Genomic DNA, 18,617 nt, shown 5'->3' with positions numbered 1-18,617 from the left:
TTCAGACTTTCTGACAGTGACAAGCATATTTTGAGGGTACAAATTTTGTTCTGCCTTTCTTCTCTGTTACTGTCATTAACACCAATAACCAAAAATGACACAGGTGATGAATCTGCTTCTTTGGCTGATGCTGGCAGGCCCCAAACATTGAGGGAGCTCAGGAAAAAAAACTCAGGCTATCAAATGAAGGCACAGATTATGGTGGAACACTATTTGTTGCTATGTTCTTTTACAAGGTCACTGTCTACTTCTCTGTAAGATTTCTTAACCAGCCCAGGCCACAAGTTGAGGTAAATTTCCACCATCAGTGCCTGGGGTTTGCCACTGAATTCACAACCACTGTATTCACCCACAAACAGAGCCACAAAGGATTCTCATCTGGGGAAACCCCTTGTTGTAAAAATAGGAGGTCTAAACCTCTTCCATTTTTAGAACCACTTCATCCAAAAAGTTGATGCTTCTTTCATGTTGGGAGATTGAATTTTCAGGGGTTGAATATCTTGGTCTAGATCAGCCTTTAAAGCATTACAATTTTTACTCTATTCGCAAAAACTGCAACTCCTGTTCCTGCCCCAGCCAAGCCTACACCTAAGATGAGAGCCAGAGTAAAGGACATGGGTTCTCATTTGAACCGAGTCAGTGTTTCTGGCGTTCCCAAAAGAATATTAGTGATTTTATCTTCTGAATGATGTGTAATCTATGGAACCAGTTGAACTAGAATACAAATATCTTGGGTATTGTTCAGAATGCTGCTATAAAGGCAAGGAGTGAGTCCAATGTCACAAGCCCACCATCCCTGGCTGGGTGGACTAAAGTATGTGTTGGTCTGATAGGATGGAACACTCAGGGTAATGTTACATGGATGCCAGTTGGACGATGGTACCTGTCCCAAACAAATTCCTTGTCCTGATACTGATTGAAGAGTCCATTATGTTCCAGCACACTGCCTTCAACATTGCTGGAATCATCTTCAATGTTATAATTATCAATTAAACCAATCCCTCCATAATTAGAGGGTGTGACTTGTACCATAGCAAACAGGATCCAGTCTGATACGATCTTAATTCTTTTAAAACATGATTGTTACTGATCATCATGTCCCAAAGAGGGTCAGAGTTTCCCAGCTGAAATTTGGGTAGAGGTTTCATGAGACCATCCAAGGTAGTGGTAGGGGCCACTACTTATACTAGTTCTGTTAACTAAATCCCAAGCAGTTGGGTATTGTGAAGTAGGAAACCCCTTCTTTAATCTTGATTTTGTTTTTATATATATTTATTTTTTTATTTTGCTTTTTTAAGGCAGGGTTTCTCTGTGTAACCATATATGTGTTAAAACTCCCTCTGTACACCTGGTGGGCCTTTCAGTCACAGACATCTGCCTGCGTCTGTTTCTGGATTGCTGGAGTTAAAGGCATGCACCACTACTGCCTGGCGATTAATCTGGATTATTTGAAGTGAAAAGATATCTCTTTCATGTAAACCACATTTCTGATAGCAGTGTATACATATGAACTCCATTGAAGATGATAGCTCTTTCTTGTTTTCTGCTTGCTCAAACTCTGGCTATCAAGGTCATATTTTTTGGAACTGGGAGTAGAGCCAAATCTTTGGCATTCTGGGATCTGCTGAGACATCCAGCTACATGGTCTGAGTGGCTACTGGATTCTTCAAATTTCCTTTTGCAGACAGTGGTTGTTGGATTAGGTAGACTAAAAACTGCGGGTAATTCTTATAGAACCAGTTGCTACATGCATAGAGAGATTCAGTCTATCTGTTCGGTTCACCTACACATCCTTTGCTGATACCACTGTGTTTTTCCAGTTTCTTGTTTGTTTGTTTTCACAGTCTCACAGAGGAAGACATGCTTGATCCAAATTGTGTATCATCTGTTTGCTGCTTTTCTCCCAAGGTTGTCTGATACCTACCAGGGGAAAAGTAGCTTCAGTTTAGCTGACCTCAGTGTGAAGTCAGAGATCAATCTCATTTTGCTTCCTAAAATCTTTCTAAATTGTTACTATTTTGGGTAGCCTTCCTCATGTGGATAGACTGTTTACTCCACTGCAAGTTGAGTAATGGATTGTTCAAGCTATCCACCTTGATTTCAGAGGAGGAGAAGGGAAAATGATTCCTGAGTGCCTGAAGACAGAAGGTATTCTATTAGACAACAGGCAAAATTAAACTGACAACGAAATCTCTGCAGATCTGGAAATGATGTGGCCCTGATTCTCCACATATGGACGCAAAGTTCAAGTCATGGATCCAAGATCCCTGCCTGGAGCATAGATTTTTTCCAAGGTCAGGTTCCTCCCTAAGCCAGGGTCTCATTGCTCTTTGTAACTAGCAAATATGAATTCATTCCTCCTGGGCCAGGAAGTAGTATGCTTTGTCTCTTCAGTACACTATGATCCTATGGGATGTGCTCATGTCGCTCAAGACTCACTGGCCAATCAGGACTTCCAGACAAATCCTGTACTCAGAGGAAGAGGAAGGATCTTCCGCGTGCCAGGTTTCAGGTTCCGTTTGGAAGCTGAGCTGTCTGGAATGTTCGGCGTGCTGTAGTCTGAGCTCAGCTGCTGGTTCCTGTGAGGGGATTTCAGGAGACTTCCAAAGAGACGACATGGTGAGTGTATGGCGGAGGCAGGCAACGTGGTGGTGGAGCAGGAGGCTGAGCAGAAGGAGCTGGTGTGGTTGGTCCTTACTGGGCTGGATGGAACCCGGCAGCCATCAGCTGCTTGTGAGGTCCTTTGTCCTGGCCTTAGGAATGCTGAGCTCTCAGAGTCCCACGTGTTAGAAGTGGGATGGACAGTGACCAGACTGGATGTGGCGACCTGGGCACTGTTAAGACTCAAATCCTGGGACAAATGGCTGAGGTGCCTATTTAACAGTTCAGAGCAGAATTAGCTACTAGGTTTGCCCAGCATCTCCAAGTCCCTACCTGTTTACAGGACATGGCTGGCATACAATGCCCTCTAGCCCAGGGCTCGGGCCCTTAACCCTGCTGCCCTTCTTTCTTTTATCTATCCAATTTGGTTACCTAATCTGTTTCATCTATTATTTACTGTCATCGTATCATGGTTTGGCGTGCCCCTCTCCTCACCTCCCTCTCCTCCCATGGCATGAATCCTCTTTAATATCTTTATGTAGGCACTTGGTGCTATGAAGTTTCCTCTTAGCATCATTCTTTATTCCTCCTTATATTCCATGAGTTTTCATGTGATATGTATTCGTTTTCATTTAATTTATACTCTTTAAATTTTTTTTTCTGCTTGAAACCATTTTATTCACTTGGTTGAAGGTTATTCACTTTCCATGAGTTTGTAAGCTTTGTGTACTTTCTGATGCTATATATACATCCAGGTTTGAGCCATGGTGGTCTGATAGGACACAGGATGTTAATTAAATTTTCTCTTAGTACTTACATTGTGTCTGAGAATGTGATCAATTATACAGGATTATAGTTTCATGAAATGATGAGAAGATATATTCCTTTATGTTTCTGTAAAAAGTTTTGTAATTTTCAGATAGTAAGTCCCTGCTGTGGTAATATAGCTCAGCTCAGGTGGTGACATATTGCCCGACTGTTCTTGAATCTATTCCTAAACTGGTGTCTAGGCATCTGGGTTTGGGGCAATTATAGGACTAAGTGCTGATTTGATGTGTGGGAGTTTTGTTCTTAGGGTTCTGTTAGCACTCTGAAGTTTCAGAAAGTGTGTTGGATGAGTGTTGCTATTTTAATGACCTGCTTGGCTAGGGTGTCCATGTTTGCTGGATGGTATGGAGGGGAAGGAGCCACAAGTGTTCAGTTGGAGCACTAGGGAAGATCCTTAGAATTGGGTTTCAATTAACAAAGATATTGGGGAAGATCCCCCATATACCGCCTTATTCTCCATGGAAGCATGTCCTAGCATATGCTATTGTGCTGATCCACATCCATATTTATGTTTTAATATTTGCCAGAGACTATATTCTTAGTCTCCGGATGTCATGTATTGATGACATTAATACTGCCTGAGACTTCTGAGTTATTGGATTGCAGGTGTGTGACATTCTTCCTGCCTCTTGTGCTTGTTTTGAGTTTTTAAATGAGGTATTTTCCCTGTTTGTGTGACTATGCGCCTTTTGTGTACCTGATCCTCACAATAGTCAGCTGATGGCCTCAGAAGTTCAGAATTTGGAGTAATGAGTAGTTGTGAGCCTGATGTAAGCACTGGCCATTGAGGCCAGTTATTGTCAAGACCAACAAGAGCTTTTCCATGTTGATCCACTTCAACCATCTTATGTTGCTCATTAATGGACAACTATTCCAGGTACAACATCCGTCCTTTTGTACCTGTTTGAACACGCATTCCCTTTTAGTAAACTCTCATTAGTATTAGAGTTTAAACTGAAACACTACAGGTTTGTGGAAGATAGATACAGAACTGTATTGAATATACAATTCTTTGTTGGAACTTCAGAAATACCATGGAGTTCTTTGTATCTTTCTTAATTGAATGATTTTTTTGCAGTGGATAAAGGTCTTAACTCTACCTCATCTGGATGTCATGAAATTTGTTTTGGAGGCCAGACAGGCTTGCAGCACAATGAAATACACATACCTCTGCTTCCTGACTCCTGGAATTAAAGTCATGAGGCAATACATCCTGCTTATCCATAATTATTGTAGTTAGTAATTGTGCATACAATTTCTGTGATCTGCGGTCTGTACTGTTCATCAACATCCTTGACTTTCTTACTTTATGTCTGTTACTTGACATTTCTCTTGAAAGGCTAAATTCTATTCAAAGGGTTCCGAATGAGATGAACCTCCTCATTTAGTTTACTTCTAAAATGACCAGGTGAGTACATCAGAACTTCTCTGTCAGGAGATAACTCAGGGAAGAACCAGAATTATATGAATATATTGTCAATGAAGTATACTTTTACATTGTTGTCACTACTGTGCTTTCTTTTATACCCATAATTGGAATAATTTAGAATTCTATCACCTATGATGATGTGAATGTGTACTTCACTCGGGAAGAGTGGGCTTTGCTGGATCCTTTCCAGAAGAGTCTGTACAAAGATGTGATGATAGACACCTATAAGCACCTTACAGCCATAGGTAAGACAGTGAATTTTCTTTCACTATTAAGGTAAAGGGGACATCTGTTGTTGACTTTTCTCAATGATGCTCTTATGTAATTTCAGTTGGAATGAGGAAGAATAAATCAATCATGTTTCTAAGGTCACTGAAGAGAGAAAGTTAAATTTCCCCTAATTTTCAATAAAATATCAACTCTTTCTGGTATATATTTTAGGCTACAATTGGGAAGACCATAATATTGAAGAACAGTGTCAACGTTCTAGAAGATATGGAAGGTAATTATCTCATGGAAGCTGATATAAATATGCCTTTGAAAAATTTTCAATGTGTCCCAGGAGTTTTAAAGGAAAGCAATAGTGTAAAGAATCCAATATTCTAGAGTATTAAGGAATATTCTCCCAAACCCATGTTCCTCAATGTAAGCTATCTTACTTATGTTTTCATGAGTAAGAAAGTTTATGAATGAAGACAGTGAAACCTTGGCTAAACAGATATTACTGTAAAAAGGACTTTTATTCAATCTAGAAATCATGGTGTCCAAATATTACTGCCCCTCTGTCTGCTACCCTAGGTCTGGGCAGGGCAGATTCTAGGTCCCATACAACCTACCTTAGGCCTAGGAGTTTTTTGGCCTCTGAGAATTACTGCTCAATAGACAAACCCTATCTTGTTTTTTCTGAGCTCATAGATGGCTGATTCAATTCAGCTTTTCTGGCTCAAACTCCTCTCCTAGATTCCTTATTAAATCTGGCTTTTCTACTGTCACCTAATTGCTTTGTATAGTCTCAAACTAACTCCATCCATCTTTTTCAATCTTCATGCTCTTTTTTATTCTCTGGCTCATTTGATCTTGACCTCAGTTGTCTCCTTCCAACCTGTCTTTCTATTACTGTCCCAGTAAAACTCCCTCCATCTCCATGTAGTACCCCTTAAGAAGCTCATTTCCATTACTGTCTTGTGAGAGATGCATGTATCATATTCTGCCAAATATTTTTCTGAGTGTGTCAGCTTTTCTGCCACTACTTTTTCTTCTAACTGATTTAGTGTGTCTGGTTTTATGTTGATATCTTTAATATACTTGGACTTTAGTTGTGTACAGAGTGGGTAGTATGGATCTATTTGCATTTTCCTGCAGGTAGATATCAAGTTAGACCAGCACCATTTGTTGAAGGTGCTGGTCTTTTTTACATTGTATGGTTTTGGATTCTTTGTCACAAATCAAGTGACTGTAGTCGTGTGGATTTTTTTCTGAGTCTTCTATTCAGTTCCATTGATCCACCATTCTGTTCTTATGCCAATACCATGTAGTTTTTCTTACTATGGCTGTGTAGTATATCTTTAGAACAGGGATAGATATACCTACAGACAAACTGTTGTTGTACAGGATCGTTTGGGCAATTTGGGTTTTTTTCTTTTTCCATATGTAGTTGAGAATTGTTCTTTGCAGGTCTGCAAGATTTATCTTGCTATTTTGAAGGGAATTGCATTGAATCTGTAGATTGCTTTTGGCAGGATGGCCATTTTCACTATGTTAATCCTATGGATCCATGAGCATGGGAGATCTTTCCATCTTGTGATATCTTCTTCAATTTCTTTCTTCAGGAACTTGAAGTTTTTTCAAAGAGGTCTTTCACTTGCTTGTTTAAAGTCACACCAAGGTACTTTGTTATTTGTGGCTATTTTAAAGGGTGTTGTTTCACTAATTTTTTTCTCAACCCTTTTGTCTTTGGTATACAGGAGGGCTTCTGATTATTTGGCATTTATTTTGTATCCAGCCACTTTGTTGAAGGAGTTTATCAGCTGAAGCAGTTCTCTGGTTGAATTTTTGGGGTCACTCATGTATACTATCATATCATCTGTGATTAGTGATACTTTGACCTTTTTCTTTTTTTTTGTTGTTATAAAAAATGAAATCCTTTTTATTTGTGACAACATGGAGGGACTTGGACATAATGAAATTAAGTTGAAAGAATACAACCTGCCCAAGATGAAAAGGAAGCTCACGTGTGCGTGATTGCAAGTACCCTCTCCTGCACACGCAGAAACCTGGAAAGCACTGGTTATTAATGGTACTGCCTTCTTCATGATCCACAAACTCTACTTTTTAAGGATTTCAAAGAAATACTCGGAACTAGTATTGCATGCATAAACGTTTGGAGATTTTTTTAATTATTTTTTCCCTTTTTTAATTTTTCATCAATTACACTTTAATCATTTTGCATCCCCCCATAAGCCCCTCCCTCCTCCCCTCCCAATCCCACCCTCCTTCCTCCCTCTGCTTGCATGCCACTCCCCAAGTCCACTGATAGGGGAGGTTCTCCTCTCCTTTCTGATCTTAGTCTATCAGTTCACATCAAAAGTGGCTGCATTGTCCTCTACTATGGCCTGGTAAGGCTGCTCCCCTCCAGGGCGAGGTGATCAAACCTCTTCCTTTTTTATTTGTATCCCCTTCTCTCCTTTAGTTGTCTTATTGCTGTAGCTAGGACTTCAAGTAATGTGTTGAAGAGATATGGAGAGAGTGGGCAGCCTTGCCTTCTCCCTGTTTTCAGTAGGATTGATTGAAGTTTCTCTGCCTTTAATTTGATGTTGGCTATAGGCCTGCTGTATATTGTCTTCACTATGTTTACGTATGGGCCTGTATCCCTGATCTCTCCAACAGTTTAAATTTGAATGGGTGTTGGATTTTTGTCAAATACTTTTTCAGCATCTAAGGAGATGATCAGGTGGTTTTTCTCCTTCATTTTGTTTATATGTAGATTACATTTTGACTATGATGTGATGTGAGTTTCTATCCTGGCCTTGTCTATTGGTGTCAAGTAGGCCTCTTTTGTGGTTATGGGCATCTCTTTCTTTAAGTTGGGAACATTTTCTTCCATGATTTTCTGGAAAACATTTTCAGGACCTCAGAGCCTGGAATCTTCTTTTCCATCTATTCCTATTATTCTTAGATTTTTTTTCTTTTTTATTCTTTATTAATTAAACTTTTTCCCTTTTGTATTCCCCTGTGGTTCCCTCCCTCCTCCTGTCCCAATCCCTCCCTTGCTCCACCCTCTGCATGCATGCTCCTCCCCAAGTCCACTGATAGGGGAGGTCTTCTTTTCCTTCCTTCTGATCCTAGTCAATTAGGTCTCATAAGGAGTGGCTGCATTGTCATCTTCTGTGGCCTGGTAATGATGCTTCCCCCTTTGGAGGAGGTAATTAAAGAGCAGGCCAATCAGTTCATGTCAGAGACATCCCTGTTCCTATTTCAATGGAACAAACTTGGATACTGAACTACCATTGGGTACATCTGTGCAGGAGTCTTAGGTTATCTCCGTGCACAGTCCTTGGTTGGATTATCAGTCTCAGGAAAGACCCCTGTGCTCAGATTTTTTGGTTCTGTTGCTCTCCTTATGGAGTTCCTGTCCTCTCCATATCTTACTGTTTCTCACTTTTTTCCTAAGATTCCCTGCACTGTGCCCAAAGGTTGCCCATTAGTCTCAGCATCTGCATTGATAGTCTGCAGGGCAGAGTCTTTCAGAGGTCCTCTGTGTCAGGCTCCTGACTTGTTCCCTCTTTTCTCCTTCTTCTGATGTCCATCCTCTTTGTCTTTCTGGATAGGAATTGAGCAGTTTAGGAAGACTCTTCCCTCTGGATTATTTTCTTTAGGTGTATAGATTTTAGTAGGTTTATCCTATATTATATGTCTGTATGAGTGAGTATATACCGTGTGCATCTTTTTCCTTCTGGGATAGCTCAATTGGGATGATCTTTTCCCGATCCCACCATTTACCTGCATTTATTATGATTTCCTTGTTTCTTATTGCTGAGTAATAGTCTACTTTATATTACCTCTTTTGTGCTTCCATTCCTCCACTGAGGGGCATCGGGGCTGTTTCCAGCTTCTGGCTATTACAAATAAGGCTGCTACCAACATTGTTTAGCAAATGTCCTTATTGTGTACTTGAGCCTGTTTTGAATATGTACCTAGGAGTGGTGTATCTGGATCTTGAGGAAACGCTATTCCTAGTTGTCTGAGAGAGTGCCAGATTGCTCTCCAGAGTGGTTGTACAAGTTTACATTCCCACCAGCTGTGGAGGCGGGTTCCCCTTTCTCCACAACCTCTCCAGCATGTGTTGTCTCTTGAGGTTTTTATCTTAGCCACTCTGATACATGTAAGGTGAAATCTTAGGGTCGTTTTGATATGTATTTCCCTGATGGCTAATGAGGTTGAGCATTTCTTTAAGTGTTGCTCTGCCATTCGATATTCCTCTATTGAGAATTCTCTGTTTAGCTCTGTACACCAATTTTAATTGGATTACTTGATTTTTTTGCTGTTTAACTTCCTTAGTTCTTTATATAGATTTTGTCTTCTCAGAGTATCCTTGATTTCTTAGAATGATTGTGTTTTCAACTTTTCTGATTTTGCTTTTTCTTTGAGAGAAGTTTAAGTTGCTGCAAGTGTATCTTAAGTACCTGAGATTCTCCCTTCCATCTCATGTATTTTATTGGTGATGCTTACTTTTGTGGTTCCTGATGTTTTCTAGAAGTTCTCCAGCTCCAGGGGTTTCTTTGTTTCTGTTTTTGTTATTGGTTCTAATTCTGTTTTCACACATTGCACCATTCCCTTCATCTATTTGAATGTGGATTCTTGTCTTTTTATGATGGTCTCTGTTTTCTGCTGATTTCCTTTCTATCTGGCTCTAATTGTGCCTGCACTTGTGCCTCTATTCATTTGTCTATGTTTGTCTGTATTCCTTTAGGAGCTTTGGTCTTTCCTCTTTATTTGCCTCCATTTGTGTGGCTATACTTTGAGAGATTTGTTCATTTCTTTATGTGTCACTAATAACTGGATAAGTATAGCTTCAAAATCATTTTCCTGTGTTTCTGATGAATTAGAGTAGCCATTGATTTGGGGGGGGTTGCTGGTGAAGCCATGATGTCCTGATTTTTGTTGGATGTGTTTCTACTCCGACCATTCGCCACCTGATCATCTGTAATCTTCACTTTTTGTTCTTGAAATCTGTAGTTCAGACTGGTTTCATCTTTCTCTGGTATACGGAGTATTCTTTAGGAAGATGGGACTGGTCCACAGGTTTGAGTGTGTGTGTTGGAAAATCCACAAGCACAAATGTGTGTGAGCAAGCGTGTGCATGGAAAGGTGCCTTGAAGGACACTGTGCTAGAGAGTGTAAATGCCTGGAATATGGTGCTGGGGATAGTGCAGGCACAAGTGTGGTTGTTTACGCTGCCAGAGTTGGAAGACACAATGCACATGCTCAGATTCCCCGAATATCTCAATATTCTACAGGCCACTGGTATTCAGCTCTGCATGGGCTCCAGGAGTTGTTTGCCTGGAGTCCACTGGTAAATCTGCAGAACCAGGGCTCCCATGTTGAGAACACTGTCCCAAGAATACCAATGTTGTCCACAGTGGGTGTGTGGGTGGGAGGGATCCGATGTCTGGCTGCTAGCATAGAAGAACCCTGGATCTGGGGATCTGCAGGCACTCATTTGAAGGCATGCTCAGAGCTCGTTGGTCTAATCAGAGAACACAGGTTTTCTCCCTGTTTTCTATGCTCAGATGTGTCCCTGCTGGGGCATATGTGGGTGTAGGAGCTCTATCAGCTCAGTGGTGCTGCAGCTGCAAAACTTGGAAGCTGGTAAAACAGTCCACTGGGAGTCCATCCACAGCTGCAGAAGTGGGAGGCAGGTACAGATCTGATGGGAAGCCTTGTGGAGACCCTACAGCAGTCTGCAGTCCTGGGTGGACTGTACAGCCAGCTGCCCTCCACTTAGGGTCTGGACAGCTGGTACAGTCACTTGCTGGGAGGCTCTGAAAGGCCAATACAGTTGCTTGTAGACCTGGGACATGGAAGGCTGGTATAGCCAGCAACTGCTGCTGAGGACTTAGGAGGCCTGCCCCTGCTGACTTAGTCAGGAAGCAGGGAGTGCTCTGCTAGGAGCTGTGGGGCACTCTGGGCTGCCTCAGCTAAGAAAAAGGGAGACCTGACAAGGGAAAGTGCAGAGGGATCGAATGTTCCCACTCTCAGTCCCCAGAGGAGTCCTTGGATGACATGGATCTAAATGGTCTCAGCTCATGTGTTGTCCCCTCTCCCCAAGGAAGCTTCAATGTAGATGTCCTGGTTTTAGCTGCCTCTCCACTCATCAATTTCAGAGTTTCAGATCCTCAGCCTCTCAGATATGATGTGTGCTGGTCGCTAGCATCTTGGATCACCCATTGTTCTTTTTTTAATAAGTATATTTTTGTCAAGTTTGATACAAGTCATGTGAACCTACGGATACAGAAAATAGAAACATATCTCTCTTTTCCAGAACAAGTAGAAGATATGTAGTAGTTCTTTTATTCAGACTTTCTTAATGTGGTGCAAGTTTATATTAAATTTATTGATCATTAGTCATAACTAAATTAATAAAATGTTAAAGAGTATTCATTGTCTCCCCAGTAGTAGTGATGATCTTGTAGGTCTCCATCATTACATCTGTGTAGAGGTACTTTTGGGAAGGATTCACCAAAGCTCAGTTTTCTTGAGCGGGCTTTTTCCTGATGTATATTATCATGAGTTATTGCATTTTGAATTTCACTATACTTGTGTACAATAGAACACATGATAGTGACCACAGTATAAATTAATATTTGTTCATGTTTTTATACATTCATTATTAATAACAAATAAATCATGAACTTGTATCACATTCATAAAGTCTAGTCTGAGCAGGGGATTTTTAATAATTAAACTAATTACTTAATTAGTTTTCCAAACTCATTGAAAATAAAGTCAAATAAATCACACTACAAAAAAATCACTATGATTACAGGCCCTCTGGAAATTGTTGTGTTTATGATGGTTCACTTTACAAAATCAGTATGACTACAACTAAATGAATGCATTCACTGTGATAAAGCTGAGTTCTTCTAGGTCTTTTTAAATATGTGATGAACCACTTATGGAAAAATGATGCTATAAGTGAGGCATGTAATAAAGTTTCTCGCGATCAAAGGTATCTTGTAGGGTACAAAACACCCACAATCAAGGGGGAAACTATGAATGTAAACGAAGGGATAAAATGTAAATATGAAACTTTATTTTACAATTATGCCAAATTGCAACTTTAATTTACACCGACAAATAGATCATCATTGTAATGATTATGGTAAAGCTTACACATATCCTAATTATCTTTGCAGGAATGAAAGAACACATGTTTATGGGAAACCCTATGAAAGTAACCAGTGTGGTAAAGCCTTCACACATCACACTGATCTTCAAAGGCATAAAAGGAATCAGAGTGGAGAGAAACCATGCGAATATAATCAATGTGGTAAAGGCTTTTCACAACACAGTGAACTCCACATACATAGAAACACATATAGGGAATGTAATGCCGGTGAGAAAGTCTTTTCACAACATGAAAATCTCCACATGCATAGAAGAACACACGCTGGGGAGAAACAATACAAATGTAATCGATGTGATAAAGCCTTTGTAAATTGCAGTAATCTTCGAAGGCATGAAAGACTTCATACTGGAGAAAAACCCTTTGAATGTAATCATTGTGGTAAAGCTTTTTCACAATTCAGTCATCTCCAGAACCATAAAAGAACACATACTGGAGAAAAACCCTACGAGTGTCTTCAGTGTGGTAAAGCCTTTTCAAACCCCAGTAGTCTTCAAATGCACAAAAGAACACATACTGGAGAGAAACCCTATGAATGTCTTCAGTGTGGTAAAGCCTTTTCACTTCGAAGTAGTCTCCAGGTGCATAAAAGAATACATACTGGAGACAAATGCTACAAATGTAATCAATGTGGGAAAGCCTTTTCCCAACACGGAAATCTCCAAGTGCATAAAAGAACACATACTGGAGAAAAACCCTATGAATGTCATCAATGTGGTAGAGCCTTTTCAAACAGCAGTAGTCTCCAAATGCATAAAAGAACACATACTGGAGAGAAACCCTACGAATGTCTTCAGTGTGGGAAAGCTTTTTCACATCCCAGTAGTCTCCAGAAGCATAAAAAAACACATACTGGAGAGAAACAGTATGACTGTAATCAGTGTGGGAAAGCCTTTTTCCAACATGGAAATCTCCAAAGGCATAAAAGAACACATACTGGAGAGAAACCCTATGACTGTTTTCAATGTGGTAAAGCCTTTTCAAACCACAGTACTCTCCAGGTGCATAAAAGAACACATACTGGAGAGAAACCCTACAAATGTAATCAATGTGGGAAAGCCTTTTCACAACATGGAAATCTCCAGGTGCATAAAAGTACACATGCTGGAGAAAAACCCTATTAATGAAATCATTGTTAGAAAGCCTTTTCACATCTCAGTAGTCTCGATAATCATGAAAGAACACATACTAGAGAAAAACCCTATGAAGTTAATCAATGTGGTAAAGCCTTTGCACATTGCTGTTTTCTCCAAAAGCATGAAAAATCTCATACTGGAGTGAAACCCTAGGAGTATAAACAGTAAAGCCTTTGCATGTCACATTATTACAAAGCCATGAAAGAAATCATACTGGAGAGAAAACCTTATGACTATTTTTAGTCTGATGAAATCTTTGGACATTTCTATAAGCTTCACTTTCATGAATGAATCTGAAAGAGAAACTGAAGAGAAACTATGAATTGGTGTAACTCAAAGCTTTGTGTTTTCAAGTATCCTAGAGATGTAATGAAGTGGTCTAATCAGAAATCAACTGCATCTCACTACAAAGCTTGATTTGATATGAGCATTTATATATGATTAGATGTTCTATGATTCAGTACATTCCTCCTAATTATCTATTTATGATTTCATCTTAAAGTACTGCATTCTACAGAAAATATGTAATATAAAGATTCTAGATAATGTAACAGCAAGGATATTTACTTTGAAAGAAACACTTCTGGTGTGTGCATGTAACGTGATTATGGGGTTTTAGGCCAGGATAGGTATGTATGGAGTGGGAGACAACTTTGTCCCATCTCCTTTGGCCATCTCCATATGATGACAGAAGTCTGCTTTCCAGCTTTGGACACCAAAAAACTTTCCTACAGAACTATTTCCCTGATTTGCAAATAAGAGTAGTTGAGATATTATATTGATAAAATATTGTCTTTTCACATTGTAAACATATTGCCATGTAATAATAGAGGAAATCAAGGCAATTTGATTGACAAATTTTGTTTGCAAATGAAAGTGAGCTGATCCATGTGTTTAATCCATAAACGTGTCATGAATAGCATTTAAGTGTGAAAGTTTGATCCTAAGTTCATCTTTAACTCAGCCCCGATGACCCAGAAGAAATAGAAGATTGAGAGCATATGAAAGTAACTTAGGCTTTGTGCTTAAAGAAGATTCTGAGCCAAACACTCCACAAAAATATGGAAGCATCCAAAAATGATCAGGACAGAAACTGACAATACAAGTGTTTAAAAAGTGCCTGAGCATGTGACCAAAGCCACCAGACTGAGTTTATCTCCCACATGCTAAATAGACATCAGTGGGAGCCCATAAGGACACTTGTCAGGTGTACCCCTTCTTGAGATTATGCCTAATGTAAAGAGAGCAAGAGAACTTGAAGGCCTGAAGACTAACTTTTCTGAAATGGATTGTATTCTGCTTCCCTGATGCATGCAAACATTCAGCTAGGAGCCCTGAGTGTTGAAGACTCCAAATGTGTTTGTTTGTTGTTAGGGAAACCAGACGTTCAAACAGATGTCAATCTAAGGCTGGACAAATCAAGCTTTTATAGAGACCTGTGCAGCATGGAGTAGCTATAAGGGAAGGATATTTGGATGTTAAAGGAAGGATTAAACTTCCAAAAAGCAATTAATTCTTGGGCTGTAACTGAGGACAAGCTGCCTCATGCTGTATTCTCTGTATCTACTCAGCTGTGGTGGGTCATCTCTCTCATTCTTCCACTCTTTCCTTGTCTTCACAGATACATGTATGTGTCACTCAGAATACCAGGCCTCTACTTGGTGGTCTAAAATTGGACTTTAAATTTCCTCAGTCTCCCACACTGTTGTTCCTGTAACCCCTCAGGCTGGCAGGAATATGGATATTCTGAATAAACTTCCTATATCTCTCTTAGGTGAGCATCTAATAAAATAGTAGACTCCATGAAATTGTAATCTCCTCTGGAATGTCATTGTTGAAAAGTCCTATTCCCCTACATGAGATATTTTATGCTGAATATCATTATGTCATTCTTTGAATACCTTGGAGGAGAGACATAAGCTGACCATGGAGGAGGAATTTACAGATGGGAAGTTTGTAATATGTGGCTTGGTGAGATTACTTAGTTGTGTATCTCTTGCCCACTGTCTAAACCTATTAAACCTAAAGGATGAATTAGGTACCATATGTTGTACTTCACACCTGAGAGAAGCTGCTGAGGTGCCTTTTTGACAGAAGGGGATCTGGCTTCCAGATTCTCCCAGCATCCCTCAGTCCCTATCTTCTAAAAGGCATGATTGGCATACTTAACCTCTACCATTAACTTTCCAGTCCTGTAGACGAGCTTGCCATCTCCCAGTGGCTCTTCCCCATGTAGCTAGATATTTTGTTTTCTTCTATATGCTTTTCTTCTCTCACTCTTCCTCTCTTTGTTTCTTCTCTGCTTTATGTTTACTCTGTGTGTGTTCTCTCTCTATTTCTTTTGCTCCCTCCATCTCTCTTTCTCTCTACACATACTTCTCTGGCCACATTTATGTTTTCTGCATGGGAGCTTCTATGCAATTCCTTAGGAACTGGGAACCCTCTGAGAACTGTTTGCAATAAGCCTGCTTTTAAATGCATTCTCATGTCTTCAATTACCAAATTTCACTTGCAGGAAGAAAGATAAAGTGAAACCTTATATATTCATCACTGGTCAAAATTAGTCACACTGAAGAAATATGTTAATATGTTTTCAGTTTTCATTAATAATTTGTGTTTTAAGCATTTTTTTTTTGCTTTTTTCCCTAGCTCCTTATCAGTGAAGTAGGGAAAGTGCATATGGGAAGATGGGAAGTGGGTGAGAATGGGTGGATTTGGAAGGGGATACAGCCAAAACACAAAATGAAGAAATTGTAATAAATAAATAATTAAATGTGATTTCATTTTCAATCATTGATTTTTTTTTTTCATTTGAAAGAAGAGTCTCAATATAAATCTCAGGCCTACCTGGAACTCAGTATACATACTAGATCTGCTTACCTTGCCTTCTTTGTGCCTGCAGTATAGTTGGGCATGGTCTACCTCAGTAACTGAGTTCTTTCAATGGGCTTATTGAGAATGAATTGCTGAGTTCAAATGGTCATGGTAGGCAGGACACAGGCTCTGGTCTTAACTCCAGTAAGAGAAAAAAAAATATCTTTGTTTAATTACAGTTGTTTAGCTTAAAATCCTCTCCTATAATTATAAAGAAAAATATTTTTTTTCTTTAACATTGAGGTTTACCACTCATCATAGTAGATCAGAGTTCTGTCCTTATTCAACAGATAGTGAACAGGTACCTCACAGACATAAGTATGTATACTTATGTGTCACTACTCATTACATTCATCCCAACATTCTACTAAATCACTGAGGTTGAAACCACCTAAGCCAGGCATGGTAACACAGGCCTATAATCATGGTGTTCAGAAAGAAGAAGCAGGAACTTCAAGATTTCAATGTAATCCAAGCAAATATCGAAGGTCAATGGTCTAATGAGAGGTCCACAGAACAAAGGGAGACTGATTGGATAAGACCAAAGTCCATAGTCCTCCCTACAGCCCCATAACATCCAGGCCATGCCAGCACCATATATTACCTAAGGAATATGCCACCCCTTGCTTGCTTCCATTTCCTGTCCCAAGAAGGTCAGGTCACTTCAGAGTCAGACTCATTTTGGGCATTGAAGATTAGAACTGAGAATTAGCCTCAGGCAGTGCTGACTTCCTTATTTATATATCCTATGGAAAGGGTTAAGCACAAAACCCTTACCCACACAAGCCATATAAGTGGACTCAGTAAGTTTTCTTTATATACATTTGTCCATACTTATTCACACATTCTTTTTTAAGACATTGGAAGGAAAGAATTTGGAACAGGGTGGAGAACAGACAAGAATAGGGATAATGGTGTAATATATTTTAATTAACATCTGTAAATATAAATTCAAATACAATTTGGCTATAGAGGGCATAGGAGTTAATAGCACTGGGTGTTTTTATAGAAGGCAGGTTCCATTTCAGGAATCACTATCTAGCTAAGCATAACATGTAAATGAATCCCCAAGGGATCTGCTGTCCTCTTTGGCCTTTGTAGGTACGACACACAGACACATGAATGCAAAACATCCAAGTAAATGAAAGACATACAAAGCTTTAAAATGTGGCTTTCTCAGGGCTGAGGAGATGGCTCTGTGTTTTGGAGAAAACTCAGGACTTCACAAAAGATAATGCTGAATCTTATCTACCATGGACACAGCCTCACTGTTCTTTTGACCGAGAGATTCACACACAGACTGGAGCCACTTAGATACCTGTAACACATACTTCATCCTAGGGGCTCAACACAGACCCATGCCCTTTGGGTGCTTGTTCTCTCTCTGTCTCTCACACACACACATACACATTCACACATGCACACATCTCCATGAATTCCACCAGCCCAGTGTCCTCAACTGGCAGATTGTGAGGTGACAGCTCTTTCACCAGGTTGTCCTTCTAACCGTATTCTTTTTGAAATGGGGCCACACTTAGACCCCAGAGGGTGACACACCACATCCAATGATTCCATTATCTCTTAATTTTCCTCAGTTGCATTAGGTGAGCACCAAGCTTTCAATTACATAAGCATATTGGGCCATCATCATACAAATCATCATGTAAAGTCTAGCCAACTTTTAACAGAGTCTATTTTCCACTGAATCTTCCTTACCTTGACCTCCATGTCCTGTATTTCTCTCACCACACTCTTCTTTCAGTACTTCCTGGAATAAAACATTAAGCTCCATGTTAAGCATAAAGTGGCTTTTGATATCTAGATTTCTTATATATTGTGTATTGTTAAAACGAACAATATTTGGATTTTCTGACAATGACAAGCATATTTTGAGGGTACAAATTTTGTTCTTCATTACCTCTGTTGCTCTCATTAACTCCACTAATGGAAAATGACTCAGGTGGTAAGTTGGCTTCTTTGGCTGATGCTGGCAGGCCCCAAACATTGAGGGAGCTCAGGAAAGAAACTCAGGCTATCAAATGAAGGCACGGATTATGGTGGAACACTGTTACTATGTTCTTTTACAAGGTCACTGCCTACTTCTCTGTAAGTTTTCTTAACCAGTACAGGCAATGTGTTGAGATAAATTTCGACCATCAGTGCCCGGGGTTTGCCACTGAATTCACAACCACTGTAGTCACCCACAAACATACCCACAAATGATTGTCATCTGTGGAACCCCCAGTTGGTACTCCCTCACATCATGCTAAGCTATGTAACATTGATAGCTAAAGGCAACGAGCATACACAGAGAAGGTATAAGAATTTTTAACAATTTAAAACC

At 39.8% G+C, this 18,617-nt stretch overlaps 1 protein-coding gene across 1 annotated transcript; it reads left to right on the top strand.

The window, feature by feature from the left end:
* Nucleotides 1-5,069: 5,069 nt before the first annotated feature.
* Nucleotides 5,070-13,351, top strand: LOC132650777 (zinc finger protein 431-like; the record flags this gene model as incomplete). Its single annotated transcript, XM_060376097.1, has 4 exons — nt 5,070-5,103; nt 5,300-5,360; nt 12,358-12,444; nt 12,592-13,351. Coding segments are annotated over exons 1-4 (942 nt in total), but the record flags the coding sequence as incomplete, so codon positions are not given.
* Between the last annotated feature and the right edge of the window lie 5,266 nt (nt 13,352-18,617).

This window comes from Meriones unguiculatus (genome assembly GCF_030254825.1).
Source record: "Meriones unguiculatus strain TT.TT164.6M chromosome 13 unlocalized genomic scaffold, Bangor_MerUng_6.1 Chr13_unordered_Scaffold_33, whole genome shotgun sequence".
In the NCBI taxonomy this organism is placed as follows: domain Eukaryota; kingdom Metazoa; phylum Chordata; class Mammalia; order Rodentia; family Muridae; genus Meriones; species Meriones unguiculatus.
The sequence above is the reverse complement of the archived record's forward strand: the minus strand, read 5'-3'. Positions and strand labels throughout refer to the sequence as shown.